The sequence below is a fragment of the Panulirus ornatus genome, chromosome 2, assembly GCF_036320965.1.
Source record: "Panulirus ornatus isolate Po-2019 chromosome 2, ASM3632096v1, whole genome shotgun sequence".
Classification (NCBI taxonomy): domain Eukaryota; kingdom Metazoa; phylum Arthropoda; class Malacostraca; order Decapoda; family Palinuridae; genus Panulirus; species Panulirus ornatus.
Genome location: NC_092225.1, coordinates 29,804,861 through 29,832,204, shown reverse-complemented (window position 1 = coordinate 29,832,204; position 27,344 = coordinate 29,804,861). Strand labels below are relative to the sequence as shown.

The 27,344-nt window shown below is 46.4% G+C and overlaps 1 protein-coding gene across 13 annotated transcripts in view; it reads right to left on the bottom strand.

Moving 5' to 3' along the window:
* LOC139755380 (band 7 protein AGAP004871-like) overlaps positions 1-27,344 on the bottom strand; it is a 628,824-nt gene that overhangs the window by 14,384 nt on the left and 587,096 nt on the right. For 10 of the 13 annotated variants that reach the window (XR_011714087.1, XM_071673690.1, XM_071673698.1 and 7 more), the window contains 5 exons: positions 25,411-25,517; positions 10,553-10,625; positions 8,397-8,479; positions 3,855-4,058; positions 2,237-2,292 (listed from right to left, as the gene is read on the bottom strand). Coding sequence is in view for 12 of the 13 variants with exons in the window: in XM_071673690.1 (XP_071529791.1) it covers positions 2,237-2,292; positions 3,855-4,058; positions 8,397-8,479; positions 10,553-10,625; positions 25,411-25,517 (523 nt within the window). In the remaining variant the exon portion in view is untranslated. Of the gene's footprint in view, positions 1-2,236; positions 2,293-2,688; positions 2,745-3,854; positions 4,059-6,639; positions 6,723-8,396; positions 8,480-10,552; positions 10,626-25,410; positions 25,518-27,344 lie in introns of all 13 variants that reach the window. The other 3 variants (XM_071673645.1, XM_071673636.1, XM_071673627.1) reach the window with 3 other exon arrangements.

Sequence of the window (27,344 nt, the reverse complement as noted above, 5' to 3'; positions counted from 1 at the left end):
AAAATATTTCGTTCTATCAAGACTTTACATCATGGAAGCATCGACCATGAACACTTTGAACGAACGCATCTGAAAATATTACGACAGCAATAGTGAGTCACATCATTGAAGGAGGGGAAAATATGGGCCGTCTACATTTTATAAATATTCTTTCGCTGATGAAATCAATTTAAAGAAAATGAGAACAATGAATGAAAATTTCATCTGTTCCAGAAAGATTTAGAAGATATACCGTCGGTTTGTGCACATTGGGAATGTACAATTTATTTGCTACACCTAACTGTAGGAGCAGCTATACAAAGAAAACGAGGCAGTATGGCTTTAGAGAAAACGTAACCTATATGTTTTCAAGGGAAACTACCTGAGAAATCCCCCTTTGTTTAAAGAAATGACATATCAATATAATTCTGAGAATGATGAAACTTTGTGAGGTTGTTGATCGAATATATCTGATAACATTATGGTACCAACGATGAGTCCCTATAACTAAAGGAAGAGGAAAGAAAATGTCCGTTCGCATGCACCTTAAAACCTGATAAAATTAAGTATTCAATATAAGACACTCTTAAAAACTATTTCACTGTCTAGGAAAGATTTAGAAAATATTACGTAGGTTTATGCACTCTGAAAACGTATCATTTATTTGCTATACCTATCTATAAAGCTGGCGTACAAAGAAAACGCGTCGGTACGGCTTGAGAGAAAACGTAAGCCATGAGGTTTAGGGGGGACTATGTGATATGACATTAAAAGACCCGTGGGTTTCAAGACCTTCGCCATGGCTCGTCTGGGCATTTTTACACCACACAGGTGTTGTCTGAGTTATAACAGGATGGTGTCTGGTCCCTGTGGTAAACAATTCTCACAGGTCGGTCGATTAGACCAGCGTCGGCTGTGTGACTTCGACTCCAACCCCCGGAGCATGATGTGTAAGCAGGGTGGGTGTGTCTTACCCCAGGACCAAGGTGGCCCAGTTCTTACAAGTGTTTAGCCATGGGTAATGACATGTTCACAAAATACAAAGACTAAACCTTGGTAAGTACCCAGGTTAATCATATGTTCAACTGCGGTTGAACTATACAGTAATGGCCTCATACAGTTGGGAAAGCCACTGACCATATTAATGATCTAGTTCAAGAAAAACATGATTTACCGAACGCGTTCATGGTACAGTCATACAGCCCAGAGCAGTTTGAAGTTTTCTATTCATAAGAATTATGTGAATTCTGTATTTCAAGAATAACAACGCACTGAAGCCACATCTAAGGGGAATACATTCTTTCACTCGCTTCTGATAATACTTGCAAGAGGTTCCCTGCTAACTACTAAGTAAGCAAAGACCAAGGTCTTATGGCAGAGGTGAGGGCTACCAAACTGGGGAGAAAACACATCAGAATTGAGGGAAAGAGAGAAGCATGGCCTGGGAGAGGGACGAGGTGGGGAGACATGCGGGCTGGCGTCTCTGCTACAGGCTTAAGGAGGGTAAGCAGTGGGGTTGCGTCAGGCTGGGCCGACCCTTGCTGGACACTCATCCTGTACACTTCCTCTACACTCTCTTTACCCACGTGACTGGGGCTCTGCCGTGTGTCTGCTGAACCCCTGCTTCACATCACAGCACCTGAGGCAGGACGTCACAGAAGCCGAGAACATCATGACGTTCCTCTACGTACTCTCAACTTCTGCTGTACTAATTAGGTTCTCCTACATACTCTATATACATGTCAAGTTCACCTCCACATCTCAATTGATGCAACACACCCGACATCTGCCTAACGTGTCAAAATTCTGCTACACATAGTAAGTCTTCCGTCTCGCAACACCACACCTCTCATGTCCTGCTACGAGAAGACGTCACACAACTCGATGTCAGTGAGTAGCCTCAAGACGTACGACATCTCAGGCCTTGTATGTCATGTCCCGTAAGACGACTCGAGTCATCCACACCCTCTGATGTATATCTCCCGCCCTCCCACACACCTGAAGCCCAGTGAGGCTGAAACTCCAGCCACAAATTTCAAGTCATTGTCCACATCTCTGACGGCCTGACCACGCCATATCTCGTGTCTAGCTACACGTCTCAAAGTCTGTGATGGATTTTTAAGCCCTGATGCTCATCTTGGCCTTGATGACCATCTATTCTGACCAGGTCTTGCCTACGACACAGGCAGGAGGAAGCAGAGGGAGAGTGTCAGCAGGGAGGGGTCGGCCCATCCAGGCTCCCACCATCAGTACTCACATTTCAACCCTCTCCACTTTAATGCCCCAGTTCTCGGTGGCATCGTCTAAGACTCCCTGAAATGATGAAGGGGTTGGTGCTGTCAGTCCGGGGAACACTGGAGGAATCAAAAGTACATGAAAATACTTAAAAGTACTAAGTGTTGCTGGGGAACATGTGTGTTCAATATAAAGGTAAAAGGACAGAAGTGAATTTCCTTCTACAATAGAGATGTTAACTGCCTCAACTTGTTCTTCTGAGCTGCATTTTTCAATTTCTTTTTACATCTTGGATGTACAAGACCCATAAGCTAAGGCGGCTCCAGGTGCCCCACTTGTCGAACCCCCTCGACCAGAAGTGGTCCCAGCCGCTAACCCTGTGGAAGAACCCCTCCTCCTCCCTCCTACATACACACACACACATGTTCCCTCAGCCAGAAACTCAGAGACTTGGAACACTCTCTCTGTACTTACAGCTCGACGCGTTCTACCATGATACCCCAGCTGTCGGTGGAGGTGTCCAGCGAGCCCTGTAAGGATGCACCATTGTAAACGAGCTACGTGGTCGCCATCACGGTGCTCCTGACGGTGGTGCCTGTGGCGGAGGTGGTGGTGCTTGGTGCATCTTGAGGACGTGCTCATATAGTAGACTGGGGGGCCCCCACCCTCCCTACATGTGGTCCTCACACTTTCCTCCATCAAGCTGTGAGTGTGCCTTCATGCAGCCTTACACACTAAGACAGCTTCTCAGCCTTCAGTATCGAATACTGACTGGTTCATCCTAACTACTATTGATGTTTGTATATAGCTTCCAACTTAAACATACTAGGTGCTTCATACTGACTCTCGTGTGGGTGATCATACTGTCTTATTACATGTTGTCTTAAACTTCATATTGATTCAACGTCAACTTCTAATATCACCTCACACTGTATGTATATAAACATTAATATTACAAGTCTTTGAACATTCATAATTAAGAGTGAATTTATGTTCACACTGACTCACTGAACGTCCACACAGGCTCACAGAACGGCCACAGTAACTGAACGTACACAGTTGCATTAGGCTTGACAAGTGCATTAGAGGGAAAAATCATTCCTTGTCGAGTGTACAATTCCAGGGTTAACCCTACCAAACAATGCCAGTGGTGTCTTGCTCTTGGTCAAAGCTGATCTTAAACCTGGACTGCACAATGTAGTGACACTTGCTAATATCGAAACAGTATGACAGACATATAGGTGCCACCAGCACTAAGAATATATCTATATTGTCAGAGAGTATGACAGTGTCGAACTAAGGAACTACAGTATTCAGTGGTGGGCAAACCTAATCTGAGGTGTAGTGATGAAAACAAGCTCGAGGGCGAACCTCTGACTTCGAGTGAGGGTAAGTACCACTACTTTCTCTACAACTGGGTTGTTAAGCTGTCGAATGATTGACCAATAACAGCGGTTCAAGGAGTTACCTATACACGTTTAGAACACATTCTGGCAACTGTTTAGTTTCAAACTCGACGACCGATTTGATTTTAAGAGTCAGTTGTCTACGGTTATCCGACTTCCTTATCCTGTAACTGAAGTTGCAACCAACACACACACACACACACACACACACACACCCCGTGCCCCAGTACACACCTGCATGTCGCACGAAATTGACTCTCTGTCGCCAAGGATCTCGTGCAGGTTCTTGGTGCCCAACATGTTCCTGAGCGTCGTCTGGGCCAGGAGCCGCGTGGAGTGATGGGCGTTCTCCACGTTGGCTACGCTGACGGTGGCGTTGCTCACGCGGTAGTACACCACGGCGTCCACGCTCACCGTCACCGAGTCCTTGGTCAACACCTGCCCGGACGCCAGGGAGGAGGACTCTTAACTACGGCAGGAGGCAAGAGTGAGGTCACCACACCTCTCCTTACATCCTAGGTTTGCCTCTGTACCACTACACTCGCAGTGTTCTCTGTTATCTATGGTGTTATGATGGTTACATGTAGGGGTCTATCATGCAATGATATCTAGGTCTATGATGCTATCTAGGATAACATCGTTTGATATCGAGGTCTATAATGGTATCATGGTAAGATGTCGCGGTCTATACTGCTATATACGATATATCGTGGTCTATACTGCTATATGATATATCGTGGTCTATAATATGTATGACATATCGTGGTCTATAATGCTATGCATGATATATCGTGGTCTATACTGCTATGTATGACCTATCGTGGTCTATAATGCTATGTATGATATATCGTGGTCTATAATGCTATGTATGACCTATCGTGGTCTATAATGCTATGTATGATATATCGTGGTCTATAATGCTATGTATGATATATCATGGTCTATAATGCTATGTATGATATATCGTGGTCTATAATGCTATGTATGATATATCGTGGTCTATAACGCTATGTATGATATATCGTGGTCTATAATGCTATGTATGATATATCGTGGTCTATAATGCTATGTATGATATATCGTGGTCTATAATGCTATGTATGATATATCGTGGTCTATAATGCTATGTATGATATATCGTGGTCTATAATGCTATGTATGATATATCGTGGTCTATAATGCTATGTATGATATATCGTGGTCTATAATGTTATGTATGATATATCGTGGTATATGATGCTATGTATGATATACATTGGTCTATAATGCTATACATCATGGCCTATAATTCTACATATATCAATCTCTAATACTATGTTTGATATCGTCTATATAATGCTATGTATGATATAACAACGATATACAATGCTGTCTATGATATCAAGGCCTATGTTGGAGAAGGCTGGTGTATGTGGTGGTTGTGTTGGAGACGACTAATGGGTGTGGTGTGGCTGTTGGAGACAACTGGTGGGTATGGTGGCGGTGCTGGAGATGGCTGTTGGGTATAGTGGCAGTGTTGGAGAAAGCTTGGTGGGTATGGTGGCGGTGCTGGAGATGGCTGGTGGTTGTGGTGGAGAAAGCTTGGTGGGTGTGGTGGCGGTGCTAGAGATAAATGGTGAAACAGGTGATAAAGAACAGTTAGTAGTTAACTCTTTTTTGGACAATACAGTATATACACAATACAGTATATACGCATGGACATTACAGTATATACGCATGGACATCACAGTATATACGCATGGACATCACAGTATATACGCATGGACATCACAGTATATACGCATGGACATTACAGTATATACGCATGGACATCACAGTATATACGCATGGACATCACAGTATATACGCATGGACAATACAGTATATACGCATGGACATTACAGTAAATACGCATGGACAATACAGTATATACACAATACAGTATATACGCATGGACAATGCAGTATATACGCATGGACAATACAGTATATACGCATGGACAATACAATATAAAATCCACAGAAGACAAAGTGCAAATTACATTATGAACTCGTGGAAGGACAGTGGCTGGTGGAGGGGGGTGGTGGGTGGGGGTGGGGAGAGGATAGGAGCTGTGGTCCTGGTCAGGATCATGCACAGGCAGACAGGAGACCTGACATGCACAGGGTCGCATGCACAGAACAGAAGCAGGAAGGTCTCGGCGAAGGAGGAGGTGTCGAAGCGGAAGGGAAGGAAGGAAGCGGATGTGTGACAAACACGGGCGACCAGACACAGCCAAGCGAGGGGTTTATGGGTGGGGTGCGTGCGAGACGGGAGGGAGTATGACGGCGGTCCGTTGATTGCCGACGTGGGGGTTTCCACAACACAAGATGACAACACACACACACACACACACAGTGCTACTCTGATCTCCCCGTGAAGCACATGGCATTTGGCATTGTCTTTCTTTTTTTTTTCTCTCTCTCTTACGAAGTGGCACAGACCAGTCCTCACACACTGCTGGAAACAGAGGCAAAAAGCTGGAGGTAAAGGGCAAAGAAAGGAGCCAAGGACTCGCGCTCGAGCATCAACAGAAATCATAAGATCTAGAAACCAAAATGAAGACATTCCTCTTGAGTGATAGGTACGCTGGTCTCTGGCCAACACACAGGGTGGGATTAGCGTGGGTGATAGACCAAGTCTGTCGAGGCTAGCGTGGGAGGGGCGGGCGGGCGGGCTGGGGGGGTGGCGGCCGGCCAAGCTAGAGGGGGGTGGGGGGGGGAGGGGAGAAGAAGGGAGGAGGGGCGGGGGCGTGGGGGAACCATCAGCATCTCATCCCTGTATCAAGGATGCTGGCTGCTAACATCTACTGTATAGAGGATCGGTGTCGGAGACTTGGGCCGAGCAAATACGTAGAGAGAGAGAGAGAGAGAGAGAGAGAGAGAGAGAGAGAGAGAGAGAGAGAGAGAGAGAGAGAGAGAGAGGAGGGTGAGGGAGGGTGGGTAGGTGGGTGGAGGAGGAGGAGGATGGCTAGAGAATGTAAGGAGAGGGGGTCACCCACCTCTTGCGGAGGGACGTCAAATGTTACAGTCCTCAGGTCCACTTTTCGGTAAGACTCTATACAAGGAAGCGTGAAAAATATGCCTGCAAAATGCCATGTAGTGAGGAACGGTGCAAGATAATGTGGAAGGGGTGTTGGGGAGGGGGGAAATTTATGGGAGGGTGTGTGTGTGTGAGCTTAGCAGGGTGGTGCTCCTGCCACCACGGGCCGAAGATGGGGACAAGGGGGAGCAAGACTTGGGGGAGGGGGGACACACCACCGCCATGCTGGGGTAAATGGTAGACAGGATGGAAGACTGAGGGATGGTGAAGGGTCGAGGTGGGAAGGGGGAATGGAGGGATGCAGCAGTGGGGCTGGGTCGTGAGGAGAGAGAGAGGGATACATTGTGAGGAGGTTCGAACATGAGGCAGACTTTGGGGGATGTTCCCACAGGGAGGGAGAGAGAGAGATAAGGAGACGGAGGGAGTGAGGGAGGGAGACAACAGTAGTCTGTGATCATGGAAGGCGAGGAGGGAGAGAGGAGGGAGGGAGGAGACATAAGACGCTCAGACGACGCTGGAACACAGTGTTCCTTGCTACCCTCGCGGCGGCCTTCCTCACGTCTGACAGACACACACACAGGGGCCCTAACCCTGGGTGTCCTTCACTGGAAAAAGGGGAGTGACGTTAGCACTTGAACAGGGGGAGGTTGGCGGGCCGGGTGTCAGGAGAGAGAGAGCGAGAAGGGTTCCCTTCCAGTATCATGCTCTGAAAGTCAGCTGAGTGAAAGAAAGACAGTGAGAAAGAAAATAAAAACACTATTTGGATTGTGACTGCAGTCAAAGAGAGGGGGTGAGGGGTGGGGGAGGAGGAGGAGGAAGGGCACTAACGTCCTACGTGTTCTCATGACGAAGGGCAAGGCCCTGGGATATCCCGAGGGGGATCTTCCTCCCGACGGCTTTACATAAGTCATGCACCGGACAGGCAGCCACCACAGCGGTGCACACTCACATCCTGCTACGCATGCGCTCCGGAGGAAAGGACAAGCGATGCTCATCTGTCTCTACAAGATGGCTACCAGGCCTCAAGTGCTACTTAGAATCATATACATAAAAAAAAGGAGAGAGAGAGAGAGAGAGAGAGAGAGAGAGAGAGAGAGAGAGAGAGAGAGAGAGAGAGAGAGAGAGAGAGAGAGAGAGAGAGACGGAGGTAGTAGAGGAGGAGGAGAAGAGTTCCAGGTGATGGTGAGAGGTGTGGTGTCTGTTATTGAGGCAGGGGAAGTAACGTGATGGTATACACTGCCCTCCGGTACCACAAGTGTTCCGGCCAGCCAACGCTGACGTGCCACCTCCAGTCAACCGACTGGACTCGACAGCGATGGCCTCTGAGCACGACGGCACGACCACGGACGAAGACGAGGATGATGGGGTCAGAGGTCCTGGCCATCATACCCGAGGGCCGTACCGTCGTGCTCGAGGCGGAGTGAAGTACGACACAGCGCACCATCGTGACTAGCAATGGTACCTCCCTCCATAGTGGAGAGCTTTCGAGTATTCTCTTGCTTGCCAGAGTGGACGGGCATGCCTGGCGCTGACTAGACAGAACACCAGCGTCAGTGGGGAACACATTGGGGGGAAGAGAGAGAGATATGGAGAGATAAAATGTGTAGGTGTTCTGTCTGCTCAACAAGATAAGTTTCCACAAACTGGTCAAAGATAAGAACATGTCTGACACTCTGGGGGCGTCGCCCTTAGCAGAACAGCGGCCCCTCAACTTGCCTCTTGGGGAGGAACGTCAAATACACTGGTCCTCAAGTCTACCTTTGAGTAGGACTCAATGCATGGCAAGATGAAGAAGATTCCTGTTGGGGGAGACACACAAGTTGGTCTGATTCAAACACAGGTACAAGATATGATGGGGGGGAATGAGAGGCGGGGAGGAGGTGCAGTAGGAGTGTCATCCAACTGGAACAAGTCTGCATCGGGACCTCAGTCCTCCCCTTCCTATCATCCCCATTCCTTCCCTCCCAGAAGCCTCCCCTCCCAGCCCTCTCAAGGGCTTATCTTCGTCGACTCTGGAAGAGAAACTAGAACATGTCAGATGATCGGGGTCTTGGCCAGGGCTGGCACCGGAGAACGGGCGCCTCCACGCTCAGCACCAGGTCCTCCGCCCCTCGCCTGTAAAGAGCTTGAGTTACCCCCTCCTGCAAGAGGGACTGTGATGATAGCTCGTTGAACAAGGCAGTTCAAGATACCAGTTCAAGATATCTTAGGGAGAAAATTAATCTCATTTCATCAACATGACTGAATTGTAATTGGACATTTTCACGTAACATGTTAGTAGATTAAAACATTGTAAGAATCATATAATGAAATCAATCCTGTTCCTGCACATGTATCATAAATGTAAATATATACTATTTCCATTATATGAATATGTTTACAAATAACTTGATCATTCTACTCGTAACAAAGCAAACTCAACACAGTTAACATCAGCTGTGTTAAACACAGCCTACCACTTGTACATATAGATCCTAACGTTCTCAATATTGCTAAGGGAAGAACGATGATAAATTATGTATAATTTATACATTTATCATCACTGCTCCATACTGAACTACGATTATATTTACAATAACCTTTAAACACACACACACACACACACACACACAAGAGACAGTCAAAAATGTTTTGCAAGGAAGGTACTGAAAAGGCAGAAAAGCAATTCATGCTTTGTCTTTCCCCTATCACCCCCAGTGAACCTTACCGCATCTGGTTACCATATGTTTCTCCAGCTCGCGATGCCGTACTTGAAGACGCTCCTTCGACCCCTGGTCAAGCCAGGCTTCAGTCGTTTCTGTCAGCCACTCAGGCGAGGCGGGTGTCCAAGCCTCTGCCCAGGCAGGCAGGGAGGACCACAAAAAGGTGTTGGGGAAGAGCTGCACAAACAGTTAAGCTTGTGTAATACGGCCCTTGTGGACCGGCGCATCGTCAGCGGAGCTGGGACGCAATCCTTCTGGTCTAAAATTCCTCCCTTCGCCATTAGCCGTCGACGATATCACGCCAGGTTCGAATCCGGCGGGCAACAGGGACGCAACCTGGAGCATCGCGGGATCCCGAGGCGGCGGAGCAGGGTTGCGTTCGAAGCTTCACTGAGGACGTTCGTATCAGGTGGTCTCACGCCATGGAGTCGAACTTGGGCTTATCTCGGGGTCCCAAGTGGTGGATCCCAGTCCCATCTTCGACGTCCCGACGGGGAGTGATGCTAACTGGGCCTCACACACCGTGGAACTTCCCTCGCATCACCTTCATCCACGAGCGCACCATCTTCCCTGCTCGTTTCGTCTTCGTTCGTCAGCTTATTTCGTCCTCGTTCGTCATCTCATTTCGTCCTCGTTCGTGCGACGATCGGCCATAACCAGGTCCTCGACCTAGGCCGCCGGTGCCTCGTCTGACCCACCTGGAGGCTGACCCTGACCCGGGGGTCATCCTCGAGACTCTCGCGGCCACGTTATGATCCCCAGGTCGAGCATCATGCTAGGCCGACCGCCACCAGACACGGAAATGGTTCCTCCTCCCTCAAGCACCTTCGTTGGGTGAGGGCCACCTTGTACGACACACACATACAGAACACTTGCTCGAGTTTCTGATTATCTGTAATCTTCTCAGATGCCAAGATTCATGATATTCTTTTTTCTTAATATGTAAACAGGAAATAATGTGGCATTTGTGAAACATCACTTTAATTACCGTGCAAACAGTCCTCTTGAACATACGTGTCAAAGATCTCTGCCACATAATACTATATATAGAGCTTGCAAAACGTTTTAACTGTCCCATATATATATATATATATATATATATATATATATATATAGAAGAGAGAGAGAGAGAGATAAGGGAGGGAGGGAGGGAGGGAGGGGGTGACTCACCTGGGCCCCTGGAGCCGCCCTGAAGCAGTCTGCCTAACCGGAAGATAACAGCCCGCTCGTACTCCTGCACCACCTGAGGACACACCAGCCTTATCAGTCCGCGTTATCTAATAACTGATAATAATAATAATGATAATAATGATAAAAATAATGATAAAAATGATAATAACAATAATGATAATAGCAATAATGATTCTACTACTACTACTACTACTACCAAATGATAATGATGAATAACGTGCTAACGTTTAAATAAACGCATGTGTCTTCATATCAGCCATTCAACCCGAGACAAGAGAGAACCGTCTCGAACATTTTGATGATAAAATACAGTTTTTAGGAGCACCTATGATCCCGTTTTCTTCACATACGCAGAAGAAGAATCAAAACAAAACTCTCGCTTTCCTCTCACACAGAACACCGTTCAAACGTAAACACACCATAATGAAGAAAGACCATGAACGTGTCGTACAAACAACCCCCCGTAAAGTGGTTCGCGTACAAACAACTCCCCGCACAGTTGTTCGCGTACAAACAACCCCCGTACAGTGGTTCGCGTACAAACAACCCCTCGTACAGTTGTTCACGTACATACAACCTCTCGTACAGTAGTCCCTTAATCCCTCCAAACATTTCACTATCTTTGAGTACGTCCCTGCATCGTTAATACGTCAGGTGAGACGATGTACGTCTGTGATGCTGAAGGTGAGGTGCGCATGGCCTGGATAATGCCTAAGTAAAGCCCTGGTATATATATGTAGCAACGGGACAGAAGGGAATATTTCGAATGCCAGATGAACTGAGCAAACCTGGCGAGTTGTATGTGGGGAGTGTGTGGTGGTTTGGGAAGGTATTGTGGCATGCACAGAGCATCAGACTCCTGACGAAATAACAACCTACGGTTGTTATCTTGTTGTTATAGGGGTAACCACAACAATCCCCCCCCCACTGTTGTTAAGATACTGTTAACAGTCAATAACCTTGTTATCGATGTCATGTCCCTGAAATAGGTCGTTATCGCGGGTTATCTACTTCGAAGGGTTTGTGATCGAACTCCAACAGTGTTATCTTGAAGGGTTAAGTTACAATACGTGTCCATGTGTCGTCCCGCCTTCCCACACAAGGGTCACGGGTATCGAACCCTCGACAAGCCTCACCCATGAAATTGGTCAACTTTCAGACAATCCGCTTCACTTTTTACCGGGACACAACCTTTTTAAAAGTTTTGATTAATCATCTAATATTAGTAACAAGGTTAAGTATGCATGGTACACTTCCTGTCGCGACCTGCATGACCCTCGGTACAACGGTACAGTGAGGGGGTGAGGGCAATGATCTCCAAAGCGACTAACGGTACGAGGGGCTCGAACCCTGCCTGAGAGGGACTTGGATAAGGATATCTGAAGATAATCTGTGTGAGGCAAGTGTGTTTATCGCCAGGGACAGACGAAGAAGAGGCCTCATCTGCTTACATCCATTCTCCAGCTCTCATGTGTGTTATGCACCGATGCTCCAACCAAAGCCAAGCCCCACAGACCTTTCTATGGTTTATGGCTGCTTCATATACCTTTGTTCAGGTCAGTTCACCAAAGCACGTCGCCCCATATATACCACATCGCTGTGATTAGACTCTATCCCGTGCACGCCTATCACCCTCCTGCATGTTCAGTCCCCCCCCCCCCTCAAGCACTCAAAATCTTTTTCGCTTCATTCGTCCATCTCCAATTTAATCTTTAAATTTTCTTTTTATTGGGCAATCTACAGACCCCTGCACAGCCAGTTACAAGTGGTACTGTACTGCCATATTTCAAGCACCTCACCTAATGTGGACGAGTCCCTGTTCTCTTGAAAATTAACTATAGAAATCTGAATCTCTTTCAAGTTCACGAAATCACTGAGTCTCGTGTCTTTTTCTGGGATGCGGAGACGTAGGAAGTTCTTGGCGAAAATTCAAGTGTATTTTCGCTATGTAGAGTACAATGCAAGGGAAAACTTAATAAAAAGAAAATACACGAACGTGGCTGAAAACAAGGCTATTTTCGTTCAGAATATTCTCTCCTAGTGAAAGGCGAAGTAAACCCATTTCTTTTTCATGCCTAACCAATATGTTTCGAAATCGATACCGGTGTTGTTGAGCGGTCTTAATGAAAATAACAACCCCTCCGTGTTGTGTGTAAATCGTCCGGGAATGTTGGTACGCCTGAAGGTTTCATAATGGCAGCGCTGTGTCCACGGGTGTAAACACCAACCCCTCGGCACTCCCACCGCCGTAGTACATATTATATTCACTTTCATATTGTCCTGCATCGACCTCCAATATGTCGTACGTGTTATAGCTCCGGCCCCGGCCTTTACTGCTGCCAATCAAGACAACTTAAACATTAAGAAAAGCTGAGTGACGGACGAACTGCTGAGGGTAACAGCCAGCCAAGCTGTCGCTGCAGTTGCCAGATACCGCCTTACAGTTGGCGTGGACGAAGCTCTCTAATTAAATTGAAGAAAACTGACTTTTTTTTTTTTATGATGATGCCGCACCCACTTGAACATGGTTGAGGTAACCTTTGGAACCTGACGACGTTCATCTGTACCTAAATACCCGCCGTGCAAAAGGTTAGCTTTACATAATTACATGCAAGAGTGAGTGAAATATGCAACACAAGACATTCCAGGCTATGTTAAGCAGGTGTTGTACGGAGGTGCAATTGCACGTGATCCCTGGGTTGTTCTCGGTCATATGAGGGTCTGACCTTAGCAGAGCCATGTCCAAGTTAAGACAGGAGGCGTCCAGCGTGACCTTTGACTACTTCCAACCACCCCCCCTCACCCCGTCCTGGATTACATGACCTTAATATATGCACGTTTCAACAGCCAGTGACTGACGTATCGGAAATATGACGAGCCGATTGGATGTATCGGTGCGACGCGTGAGTACGACGGTTCGACACGTGGGATACGTTGGTGTGACCTCTGACCCCTAACTGCAAGGATTATGTCAAAAGCCAGGCCATCATACCCAGAGCAATGTTTCTTTTTATTTTTATATCCAAAAACCATGAATTCATTTCTTGTGGGTACAAAGAAGGAGAGAGAGAGAGAGAGAGAGAGAGAGAGAGAGAGAGAGAGAGAGAGAGAGAGAGAGAGCTGAGCGCAGGAAGAAGTTTCACGCTTTTCATGTAAATTCTGACCCTCGTCATCAGTCCATGTGTGTAACTTTTCGAAGCCATTCCCCCAGGGCCGATACACAAGACCGCGTGGCTTCATTCTGGTCGCCTCCCTGAAGCCCACCCACCTCCTGGTGTCTTGAACGTGTAAAGTAGAACTTAACTCTTAAGTAGATATTCATCTGGTAATGTATTCCCTACACCATTTTTTTTTTCTCTCTCATAAGCCTTGGCTACCTACAAAACAATTTCTTCGGCTACACCAATGGTTCAAGCAAACACCGGTACCCTATCCATGAAGCTTCGCGTACATAAGTCTGTTTAAGTAGCGACTGGGGACCTGTATGCAAGATAAGTTTGCCTCAGACTTTTCCTTCCGTAAAAGTTCCGTAAAAGTGATAGTTTTTCCTTTCATCATTATTATCATTATATTCCTGTGACGACAGACGTCCCAATCTTAAGAGGAAACATGCTATATTTTCCGTGTTGTATTTCTTTTTCACTACAAAGTTGGGTATACACATGATCGCTGCCCCGAATTTAATCTGGATTCCAGGCAGGGAGGCAGATGGAACAGCTAAAATGGCCGCGCGCACCAGAGGGAAAAACTTACCAAAGGTTGCTATATGCAGTGTTGCCCACAGGTGGTCATGTAAATATAGCCTAGAGCATCAAGCAACAACCAGGAAAAGACATTTCTCTCTTATCTATCAACTTATCTACCAATCTACCCTAATTTCTAAAGCACGATGGAACGACTCTCGCAAGCCATGATGGCCTGTCCTTCGCCCTGACCCCTCAACGATCAGGTCAAGGGTCACCACAGCCATCGTAGCCATGGGTCGTAACCGTCGTGGTCATGGGTCGTACAGTCGTGCTCATGGTTCGTAACCGTCGTGCTCATGGTTGGTAACCGTCGTGCTCATGGGTCGTAACCGTCGTGGTCATGGGTCGTAACCGTCGTGGTCATGGGTCGTACCCTTAGGCTGCAGGTGTTCAAATCATGAGATAAAAGATAAAATGCATAGTGATTACTACAGACGCGTTATTTTTCTCTTGAATACTGGCCTGGTCAAAATACGGTTTCCGTACGTATAAACAAGACACAGTGGGTCCCTATACACGAATCAATGCTGTTCCATTAAAGTTTCCTCCAGCCTAAGCCAGGCACCCATTTGTTGACCAACCCCGAGGGGAAGATGAACACCTGGGGTGACTTTAGGCCGACTGCCACACTCAAGATTCGAACCGATACGGGTCCGACTTCGGGCTGACCCGTGCTGACTTACAGTCAGTAACGCTAACCGATGTGTGTGTGTGTGTGTGTGTGTGTGTGTGTGTGTGTACGAACCTCCTGACCTTTCCCTACAATTTCAAACTCAGCAGCTGACTTTTGAAGGCCCAGTTTCCCGTCTATTTACCAACCAATCAATCCGCGATGCCCTGCAAATAGCAATTCACACGTCGTAGAGGAGGTATGGGTGGGTGATGGGTGGGTGGGGAAGTGGTAATAGGGAGGAGGGCAAAAGGACCGTTGAGGGAGGGGATGGGGGATGGGGATGATGGGGATGGTGAGGGAGGGGTGGTTGATGGGAGTGAGGAAGGGGGTCGGGTGTGTATCATAAACATCACCAGAGACCACCGGACTGGACCAGCCTGGCTCGCCCTCTCTGCAAGACGCCATAATCTCCCCCCCTCCACAAAACTTTTTAATTTTCCCTCCGCTATTAATGCCGGAAAGTTAGCGGCGATTAAAGGCTTTCGCTAGACTTGGGCCCAGAGACCTGACAAATTGTGTCGAGACAGTTTCCTTCTCTGTCATCCTGTGGCCATTATTCTTCTCCTCCCCAGCTCGTGTATAACCTGCAACTATTTTTTTTTCTTTTTGTCAACTTGCGAAACAAAAAAACCCTCGTGAATTCTTGAGGATGATCTCCAGTGTCACGTTTTCTTTTAATTGCGTCTCGGTTTTCGTTCGTATAAATTTTTTTTTTCATCTCTCCCTATTGTCTTCAGCTTCACCAATTACGTCTTGTTTAACTTGACGTCGTTTTGATATATCTTTTTTTCATAGTCTCGTAGTCCAAAATGTCTTTGGTTGAGTTTCTCTGTCTTTCTTCTTCTTATGTTTATATATACATATTATATATAGAATATATGATGTGGCGGTTGGAAACTTACTTGTCTACATCTGTTTATATTGCATATCAGCTCTGTTATGATGGCTTGAAGTGCCTCATGTGACGTGAGGGTCTGTATGGTCTTTTGAAAGTGTTCAAAGACCTTTCGACCAGTGAAGTAACACTTCGACGCTGGCGGCCTTTTAATGGCCTCTGAAGCCACTAAAACCAGGGGAACCGAGTGATTAATGTAAATCAATGCAGACCTGATAACGAGATGTTACGAGACCATGAACTGTTATGAGACCACGAACCGTTACGAGACCACGAACCGTTACGAGACCACGAACCGTTACGAGACCACGAACCGTTACGAGACCATGAACCGTTACGAGACCACGAACCGTTACGAGACCACGAGCCGTTACGAGACCATGAACTGTTACCAGACCACGAACCGTTTAAAAGACCATGAACTGTTACGAGACCACGAACCGTTACGAGACCATGAACCGTTACGAGACCATAAACCGTTACGAGACCACGAACCGTTACGAGACCACGAACCGTTACGAGACCACGAACCGTTACGAGACCACGAACCGTTACGAGACCATGAACCGTTACGAGACCACGAACCGTTACGAGACCATGAACCGTTACGAGACCATGAACCGTTACGAGACCATGAACCGTTACGAGACCACGAACCGTTACGAGACCATGAACCGTTACGAGACCATGAACTGTTACGAGACCACGAACCGTTTAAAAGACCATGAACCGTTACGAGACCATGAACCGTTACGAGACCATGAACCGTTACGAGACCATGAACCGTTACGAGACCATGAACTGTTACGAGACCATGAACCGTTACGAGACCATGAACTAGGGCCAGGTTTGTCTCGCCATACCCGAGGGTTGGTAGCCAACCACACTTACGAACATCGACACATAACCACCGAACTAGCCAACGACCTAGCCAGACAGCAGGGGCAATCGCCAATCCCACATCAACTAACGACTCGAGGTCTTTAAGCCTACCCCGCGAACTAGACAACAACCGCTGGTCCAATCAAGTGGTCCAGCCGGCCAATCTACCCATCCAATCAGCGTGACGTCTCAATTAATCTCAAATCCCCCCGACGCGGTGCCAAAGTCAGGTAATTATAACCACCTCCAGATAACATAAGATGCTGGACCATGCCAGAATATGGGATTTTCCGCCCATCGCTGTGTTTCCGAGCCACAGCGCGCGCCTCCGTTTTCAATGACACATATACGAGAAAGAAAATGGGGGTTGGGGGGGGGGGGATGGGGGCTGATGAAAAGAAATTGACAGATTGAAAAATAATGAAAAGTTGATGGACATTGGGGATGAGAGAGAGAGAGAGAGAGAGAGAGAGAGAGAGAGAGAGAGAGAGAGAGAGAGAGAGAGAGAGAGAGAGAGAGAGAGAGAGAGAGAGAGAGAGAAATATCAGTAATGAAAATAATAATAATAATAATAATAATATTAGTAATAATAATAATAATAATAATCATAATAATTCCAGCAATAAAAGCAAACGGTATTTGTGTGTGTGTGTGTGTGTGTGTGTGTGTGTGTGTGTTTAGTAATTCATGTGCCATCATTACCAACTTAAATATTAATGGCACTCGGCTCGTACTTCCTCGTAATACACATCACGCCATATGTGTGTGTGTGTGTGTGTGTGCGCGCGCGCGCTCACTTCATGTACGTATAGATTCTATGTATGTCACACGAAACACACACAGTTCAATACAGTCGATCCAAGAAGCAAATGGTCTATACTTGCTATAACTGTTTCCCCCTCGGTTAATCATTCGGCTCTGCTATGCTATGCTATGCTATGCTATATCTATATCTGAACTCAGAACATGGCGAGACGACCTCTGGGCACCGGGGGTACGACCTTTGGGTATACCGGCCTGGCTATTGACCTAACTTTTAAGACAGTCGTGTCAAAGGCCATGGTACCGCACGTACCCTAGGGTCGCACCGTCGTGCTCAGGGGTCGTATCCCCTTGCTTAAGTCTTGTCTCGTGTTCAAGGGTCGCACCGTCGTGCTCAAGGGTCGTACCGTCGTGTTTAAGTCTCGTCTCGTGTTCAAGGGTCGCACCGTCGTGCTCAAGGGTCGTACCGTCGTGTTTAAGTCTCGTCTCGTTGTGTTCAAGGGTTGCACCGTCGTGCTCAAGGGTCGTACCGTCGTGTTTAAAGCTCGTACCGTTGTGCTTAAGGGTCGCACCGTCGTGCTCAAGGGTCGTACCGTCGTGTTTAAGTCTCGTCTCGTTGTGTTCAAGGGTCGTATCGTCGTGCTCAAGGGTCGTATCGTCGTGCTCAAGGGTCGTACCGTCGTGTTTAAGTCTCGTCTCGTTGTGTTCAAGGGTCGCACCGTCGTGCTCAAGGGTCGTACCGTCGTGTTTAAAGCTCGTACCGTTGTGCTTAAGGGTCGCACCGTCGTGTTCAAGGGTCGCACCGTCGTGTTCAAGGGTCGCACCGTTGTGCCCAAGGGTCGTACCGACGTGTTCAAGGGTCGTACCGAGTCGTGCTCACGGGGAAGGTACCACCCACCGTCAACAATGCCCATAAGCATGTACAAGAGCAGGTAATAATTCACGACCTTCCCATCGTCACTATACATCCCACTCAAAGACTGCCAATACTCGAGCAGGACATGGCCCCTCAATCATGCATCGGTGGTTCCAGTTCCCCTCGCCAGATGGCGTTGGTATCGACTTGCACCGACTTTACCGCCTATTGCAAGACGCAGTAGTCGCTGTATCTGTTCATATCTTATGCATGTGTGCACATGTGTCCCCCTTCGACTTTGCAATGAAAACTTTATGCCTTCAATTATACTTTGTATACCACGAGTTCAATCAAACCTTTTATCCTTCAGTTTACATTTTTCCAGTCGACTTATATACTGCATACTCATCAGTTTATACTGTTTACCTGTCAGTTTATACCTTGTAAACCCGCCAGTTCAAACTGTGTACCTGTCAATTTACAGTTTATTTACTTGACAATTAAAACTGTGCAAGAGTTAGTTCAGATTCTTCGTCTGTTTACACACTGTCTGTGTCCCAATTTTGTTTACACTTTTTTTTATGTTGAAGGCTCCAGTCACAGACAAAAGTCCACATCAAGGCCGGGCCTTAACTGAAATATAAAGAGGTTAATGAAAGGGGAGAAAGAAGAGACGAAGGAAACTATTTACATAGAAATATGACAAGTTTGTATATAATACAATGTTACGGTACTTTCAAATCTAAATGGTACATATTCTACGTTTCCATAGTTCACCAGCAGCGACAGGCAAATATTTTTCATGTCTGAAGTTAACAGTTGCTCCTGGCCCTTCCCATCATGCAGATATCAACCTAACGAAACTATTACCCATGTATAGGTCGACCCCCTGATTTTCTTGTTAAAAAATTTGGTCCTAAAAATTCGAACTATACTTCAACTGTTCTTCATCGAATAACGATTTTTTTTTTTCATATATTCTAACAAACATTATAATGATTTTAGCAATTTTCATTGTACAATGAGTATTTGACTTTATGCCTGTATACCATGCACCATTCTTAATCATCGTCATCATCATACATCCACAAATCTGGTTTCATCATACAACAACCAGAATGTGTATGATATACTCACCGGGTTATATATCAATGTATAACCGACCCATCATCATGCACGAACATATAATCATACACACACCTTGTTTTATAATCAACATTTGATTGTCAAAGATTATCTATCAATCTATTTCAAAGTTACCGTCACTCGTGAGCATCTCTTAGCTCTATGTATCAATTCCCTTCACAAAGGTTCCGGGTAATAGGAACCAACAGTCGTACTGACATCAATCAAATACTCGTTAAAAAGGTCATCCGATTTTCGCTGCATAAGTTTGTAACGACGCCTCTCCCGCCCGAACCTGGGGGTATCTGGGAAGGTCAGACTGGACCAGTCATGAGCCTCGGGGGAGCCATATATATACCTGGTCCACTCACGTGCTGTGTTCTGATTGGCCGATGATTATAGCACGGGAAAGGACAGGAAGAACAAGCAGCATAGCCACATTCCAAAATACTCCGCGACACAAATAGAATCACTTCTCTGAAGTTGATTATTCCATCAATATGTTACGAATGCCGGTAAGAAAGTCTTGAAAGGTCACTGTCCTTACCTTAGAATTCAGCTTTAAAGATCAAAAAAGGACTTTAGAAAGGTGTTCAATAGGTAAACAGTACCCTTTACTGCGCCCTCTTACGTCAAAATATTTTTTCCCCCGGATCTTTTGGCGGAGGAATACTCGGCAATGTCTTCCGGGGCCCGAGTCTAGACGGTGGCTTCCGCTCGCCCTCCAGATCTTACCCAAGCTGCGTGAGGCCCTCCTCACGAACCTCGCGGGATGACTCACGTACTGCGCTATCTAACTCACGAATCGTAAAGTGTTTATTCGTGACACGATTCGCTGGACCTTACACGAGTCACGAAGTCTTACGAATAGCGAGACCGTACACACAAGCTGGTCAAATCGCGCGCACGATCCGAACGACTCTACGCACGAATCGCGATCTGTTTCTTACTCACGAATGAAAAATGCCTTACTCACCTATTATGAAATCTTACCGACGAGCTTAAGGTAAGAGCTATCTCAGTAGTTTCGACAACTCACGAACCAAGTCAGGATATGAGAGAGAGAGAGAGAGAGAGAGAGAGAGAGAGAGAGAGAGAGAGAGAGAGAGAGAGAGAATGATCAATTCCCAGACCCACTTGTGGATCACGAGGAGGGAGACAGAGGAGTCCCGCTGGAGGGAATAATTCAGGTCAAAAGAGTCACTTTACTTGCCAGCTTCACCTGCTGCTCTTTAAACTGGGTGACAAGTGTGCTGTCTCCAAAGTGCCAGTAGCAACACAACACAGCATTATTAACGAAGCCAATACTCCATTTACAGACAACACCCCTGACAAATAGACAATACTCCATCATTTACAGACAACACCCCTAACATACAGACAATACTCCATCATCTACAGACAACGCCCTAACAAATGCTACATCATTTACAGACGGTACCCCATCCAATGGACAATGCTACATCATTTACACACGATGCTCCATCATTTACAAACAATACTCCCTTTACAGACTAGAGATCCTCACTATGGCGAGATGGTTAAAATCTCAGTAGGTACAGTGATGGCTTTTGTGAAGCACAGACCCCAATCGTCTCGTCAACTTTTACGTTCTTCAACATTACATTCTCTCTCATCCTCGTGGCCCTCTCCACTATCGCTCTATCGTCTCTTAAGATCGCGAGGCCAATCCTGTAAACGACGCTCCCCCGCTATCACCTCAATCCATCACATATAGTCCGTCACGATGTCTATTTCGTATTTACCAAGCGAGTGCAGACTGCCAAGCGAGATTCCATGAATTTCTTGTTTTTTTTTCAAACGCCTTGCCCATGGTAAGACACCGACCTGTGCCAGCCATACTAGCTTTTAGTGGAACTCCTGCAAGTATGTCATGCTACCAACCCAGGCACTCACCACCTCAGTCAATTATGTATACGAAAAATACCAGCGACGTATCTCAAGAGATGGCTCCGTCGTGGCCGCACGACGGTATATGCCCTCACTGACTACATGACTAATGCATCGCGTGATCGACAAGTGGCTCAAGTTACGTTCCTGAACCTATCAAGAATTGATGACGCCTTGCATCATGCACGACGCGGTTATCATACAAGGCACATTACAAGACGTAAACCATTCTTGTGCCTGAGCTGTGTCCCTGAAGGTGTCGGGGAGACTGACTGGAGAAATACTTACTTTGGGAACTGTGTGAGACACTGGCAGTCCCCACTTAGTAACCCAAACTGTGTGAGACACTGGCAGTCCCCACTTAGTGACCCAAACTGTGTGAGACACTGGCAGTCCCCACTTAGTGACCCAAACTGTGTGAGACACTGGCAGTCCCCACTTAGTAACCCAAACTGTGTGAGACACTGGCAGTCCCCACTTAGTAACCCAAACTGTGTGAGACACTGGCAGTCCCCACTTAGTAACCCAAACTGTGTGAGACACTGGCAGTCCCCACTTAGTGACCCAAACTGTGTGAGACACTGGCAGTCCCCACTTAGTAACCCAAACTGTGTGAGACACTGGCAGTCCCCACTTAGTAACCCAAACTGTGTGAGACACTGGCAGTCCCCACTTAGTAACCCAAACTGTGTGAGACACTGGCAGTCCCCACTTAGTGACCCAAACTGTGTGAGACACTGGCAGTCCCCACTTAGTAACCCAAACTGTGTGAGACACTGGCAGTCCCCACTTAGTAACCCAAACTGTGTGAGACACTGGCAGTCCCCACTTAGTAACCCAAACTGTGTGAGACACTGGCAGTCCCCACTTAGTGACCCAAACTGTGTGAGACACTGGCAGTCCCCACTTAGTTACCCAAACTGTGTGAGACACTGGCAGTCCCCACTTAGTTACCTAAACTCGTGTCTCTTTTTTGTTAACGTTTTTCTCTGACCTGCGCCACCTTTTTTTTGATCACGTCAGTGTACAGGCAACACAAACCACACATTTCTAAGTGCCTCTCACCGCTGACGAACACATCTCTACGCGACGGTCAGCAGAAAGCCACAACTGACAGTAAAATGCGCATCTTTTACATCAAGGCTGAGGGAAAAACCATGTCAGATCCCGGAGCTAACCTAACCCTCAAAGTTCCATTTGCTCGACACCAACCAATCTACCATATTGACACACTAGACCCCTGGGCCTACACCTGAGGCAGTCATGAGAAGTATATAGACCAGGTGGTGCTCCGCATACTCTTCTAAGGTCAGACCAGGTGGTGATCCACATACTCTAAGGTCAGACCAGGTGGTGATCCACATACTCTAAGGTCAGACCAGGTGGTGATCCATATACTCTAAGGTCAGACCAGGTGGTGATCCACATACTCTAAGGTCAGACCAGGTGGTGATCCACATACTCTAAGGTCAGACCAGGTGGTGATCCACATACTCTAAGGTCAGACCAGGTGAGGTACATCATACACCATGTGCTGGTGGACTCGCACATGATCTGTCGTAGTAAACCCTTGGGTCAGAGACCACAATACCTTGCTATGGGCCAGATGTCACGGCATATGCGATCATACAAGGGCGTCCCTTCCCCACCCTTACTCAGGACACATTCAGAGAATGAAGTACCCTGACATCAACTCAAGATAAACATGACATTCATTTATCTTTATACCCAAACAACGTGTGAAGCGCAGAGGCAACACAACACATACTGGCAGATAAAGACTGCCGTAATCTGAAATGATCCATTATATAGAAGTCGACCTGCCATTACCACTTCTCTGGACCACTTAATCACATCAAGGATAAACGAGGTCTTCGATCCTCGACCCCAACTCTGCTCGTAACGACCACTTCGCTACGGTCTAACCACCATCACAGCAATAGTGCGTCATCATTAATATCATTGTGATTAACAAGCGATTATTCTTCTTTACATCCTTACTGTCACGTAAACGCGTCTAAGCTAGATTGTTATCAATTTACCTTAAACTGGGTAGTTAAGAACTTTCTCCTACCTGTACAGTTGGAACAAATATATTAACAAGACTAGATGATGTTGTAACAAGATGACATTTCATGATAATCAGTGTTCTAAGATTGAGAAACTATTACTATGTACACAACTGTCTTGACTACAGGCTATAGGTGTGCACAAAGCAAACAAATCACATTTGCATACTGGAATAATAGCACTGTGCCAAATCTAATGAGTCAACTGATACATGATCAGATTCCATTACCTGAGATCTTTAAGGTGTCGAACCACACACATGGATATTAAACTTTGTGTATACTGCCATGACCACGGTCATTATGACCACCTTACCTAAACAAGATCCAAGGGCTTTAATCACCTGCCGGAGGTCGTAACGACTACCACTTGACCCCTTTTGACCTAGCAAGGTCGTAACGACCACATACGTTACGACCAGACAGCCTTCTGTTGGTCCGTCACATACATCAAGTTAAAGCCAAGCTTAAGTCACCGTCACATTCCATGGCTCGCGTCACACCTCATCTAACCTCATTATCTCCACTTGATTACTTTAATGATCCCAGGTAAATTACCTTATAGTCGCCCTCTACCTCATCCAAGACCCTCTCATTATCTCTCATTAAATTTTCGTCCAGCTAAGGGTTCTGACGTTAACTACATGATTATGAGACACCACCTCATCACACTGTCCTACACAACCTCATAATCCTAAATGGGATGACCCACATGTCGCTACGCACCTCATGATTTTATAACCACCTCATTTTCCCACTGTCACACCACCTCACGTGAACGGATTACCTCACTACCATTCATCGTTCCCACTAATTTTCTCGTAACTACTCATTATCCCCTAACTACACAGCTTCATTCTAAATACCAATTATCCCTACTGCCTCATTATCTCATAACGACTCACCCAACTATCACCTCATTATTTCATGAAAACAATCAATTTTTCATTTCACCCTATCAACAATAACCAACCATTACACTAAGTAACTAACCCATTTCAGAAACCTAATTATCTTCACTAATTACCTCATTCCCTTGCTTTTATTGCCTAGTATTTAGCAATGTCACTTAGTGTCCCTCATGACATGAATGTTTCTTGGACCCCTAATGACATTAACCTCATTAAACTGTCTCATTTACTAACGTTGCCTCATTATTCCACGGGCTAATACCTCATTCCTCAAACTTAATTACCTCACGTACCTAAAGCTAACTACCTAATTGTCTGACGCCATTCCCACGCACTAATGACATTATCAGACGCTAATTACCTTGATTTCCTAAAGGTAACCACTTAATTGTTTAATCCTGCCCTTATGCCCTAACAGCTAATTATCAGCAGATGATTATCTGAATCACCTAGGGCTAACTACCCAGTTATCTAACACTGTCCCAATTGCTGACGGAAATTGCCTAACTACCTTCCAAGACTTTATTACCTGATACTCATCATGATGACCTTAATTACTCAATTACGCTAACTGCCCTATTACCTTCGACGTAAACTGTTACAGACGCTGTTATTTACTTGCTTACTAATTAACGACTTCCGGCCGATGCAACAACCTGAAGATCGGTGGAACTCCCTGCAACATGACCTCTGACCTGTACCGTGACCTGCAGGACGAACTCCGACCTGTATCATGACCTACTGACCTGCACTACGACGTGGCGACTCGTATCCTGCAGGGGTGACCTGTGACAATGAGGGTAATGACCTGAGAACTGACCTGGTGAACCGCTGAGGGGGGAGGAGCTGTGGTGTGTGGAGTTGTGTCCAACCTTAACACTGACGAAGGAGAGGGAGGTGGGGCGTGGGGCGGCGGGGCACGGTGGCCAGCAGCGGCAGCAGGAGGGGCAGCTGCAGGGGGGGAGAGGAGGGCCTGGGGCCTTGGGGGGCTAGGGAGAAGCACGTACCTTGAAGCAGACGCAGAAGGAGAAGGGCATGGTGGCCAGGACCAGGACCCAGGAGAGGCCGGTGAGGATCCACCCGCAGATGCCGATCCCGCCATCATTCTCGTCCGCTGTGGGAGGACAGACGACACGCATTACTGAGGGAGGAGGCCCTGGTGGTGGTGTTGGTGAGGTAGAGTGGTGAGGGTGGAGACTGGTTGTGGCGTAGAGTGGTGATGGCGGTGCTGGTGGAGGTTGGTGTTGGTAATGGTGGTGGAGGTTGGTGTTGGTGGAGGTTTTTTGGAGGTTGGTGTTGGTAATGGTGGTGGAGGTTGGTGTTGGTGATGGTGGTGTTTCATTAATAAGAGAGAACAGCAGCATTCTCTACAATTCTTAATTGAATCTTCTATTATCAAATACACAAAGAATTATAACCTTAATATTAGTGAAGGTCTATATAAATTGGATAACTTTATTGTTGATAGAATTTGTAAACAATTCACCTTGTTCACATAATAAGTTTATGATACATTCGTTGTCTGTCTTGGACAATCACATGTTTACCAAATGGCGTCCTAGCTCAGTCTCTTTGTTGTACATCAACTGATTGTTATATTTCTCTCTTGTGACTACCCTGATGATGTGATTATTACACGAAAGTGCACTTGGGAACTTATCGTGTTTCATTTTCCCCATGGATTCATATATATATATATATATATATATATATATATATATATATATATATATATCACTTGATATATATATATATATATATATATATATATATATATATATATATATATTTTTTTTTTTTTTTTTTTGCTTTGTCGCTGTCTCCCGCGTTTGCGAGGTAGCGCAAGGAAACAGACGAAAGAAATGGCCCAACCCACCCCCATACACATGTATATACACACGTCCACACACGCAAATATACATACCTACACAGCTTTCCATGGTTTACCCCAGACGCTTCACATGCCCTGATTCAATCCACTGACAGCACGTCAACCCCGGTATACCACATCGATCCAATTCACTCTATTCCTTGCCCTCCTTTCACTCTCCTGCATGTTCAGGCCCCGATCACACAAAATCTTTTTCACTCCATCTTTCCACCTCCAATTTGGTCTCCCACTTCTCCTCGTTCCCTCCACTTCCGACACATATATCCTCTTGGTCAATCTTTCCTCACTCATTCTCCCCATGTGCCCAAACCATTTCAAAACACCCTCTTCTGCTCTCTCAACCACGCTCTTTTTATTTCCACACATCTCTCTTACCCTTACGTTACTTACTCGATCAAACCTCCTCACACCACACATTGTCCTCAAACATCTCATTTCCAGCACATCCATCCTCCTGCGCACAACTCTATCCATAGCCCACGCCTCGCAACCATACAACATTGTTGGAACCACTATTCCTTCAAACATACCCATTTTTGCTTTCCGAGATAATGTTCTCGACTTCCACACATTCTTCAAGGCTCCCAGGATTTTCGCCCCCTCCCCCACCCTATGATCCACTTCCGCTTCCATGGTTTCATCCGCTGCCAGATCCACTCCCAGATATCTAAAACACTTTACTTCCTCCAGTTTTTCTCCATTCAAACTTACCTCCCAGTTCACTTGACCCTCAACCCTACTGTACCTAATAACCTTGCTCTTATTCACATTTACTCTTAACTTTCTTCTTTCACACACTTTACCAAACTCAGTCACCAGCTTCTGCAGTTTCTCACATGAATCAGCCACCAGCGCTGTATCATCAGCGAACAACAACTGACTCACTTCCCAAGCTCTCTCATCCCCAACAGACTTCATACTTGCCCCTCTTTCCAAAACTCTTGCATTCACCTCCCTAACAACCCCATCCATAAACAAATTAAACAACCATGGAGACATCACACACCCCTGCCGCAAACCTACATTCACTGAGAACCAATCACTTTCCTC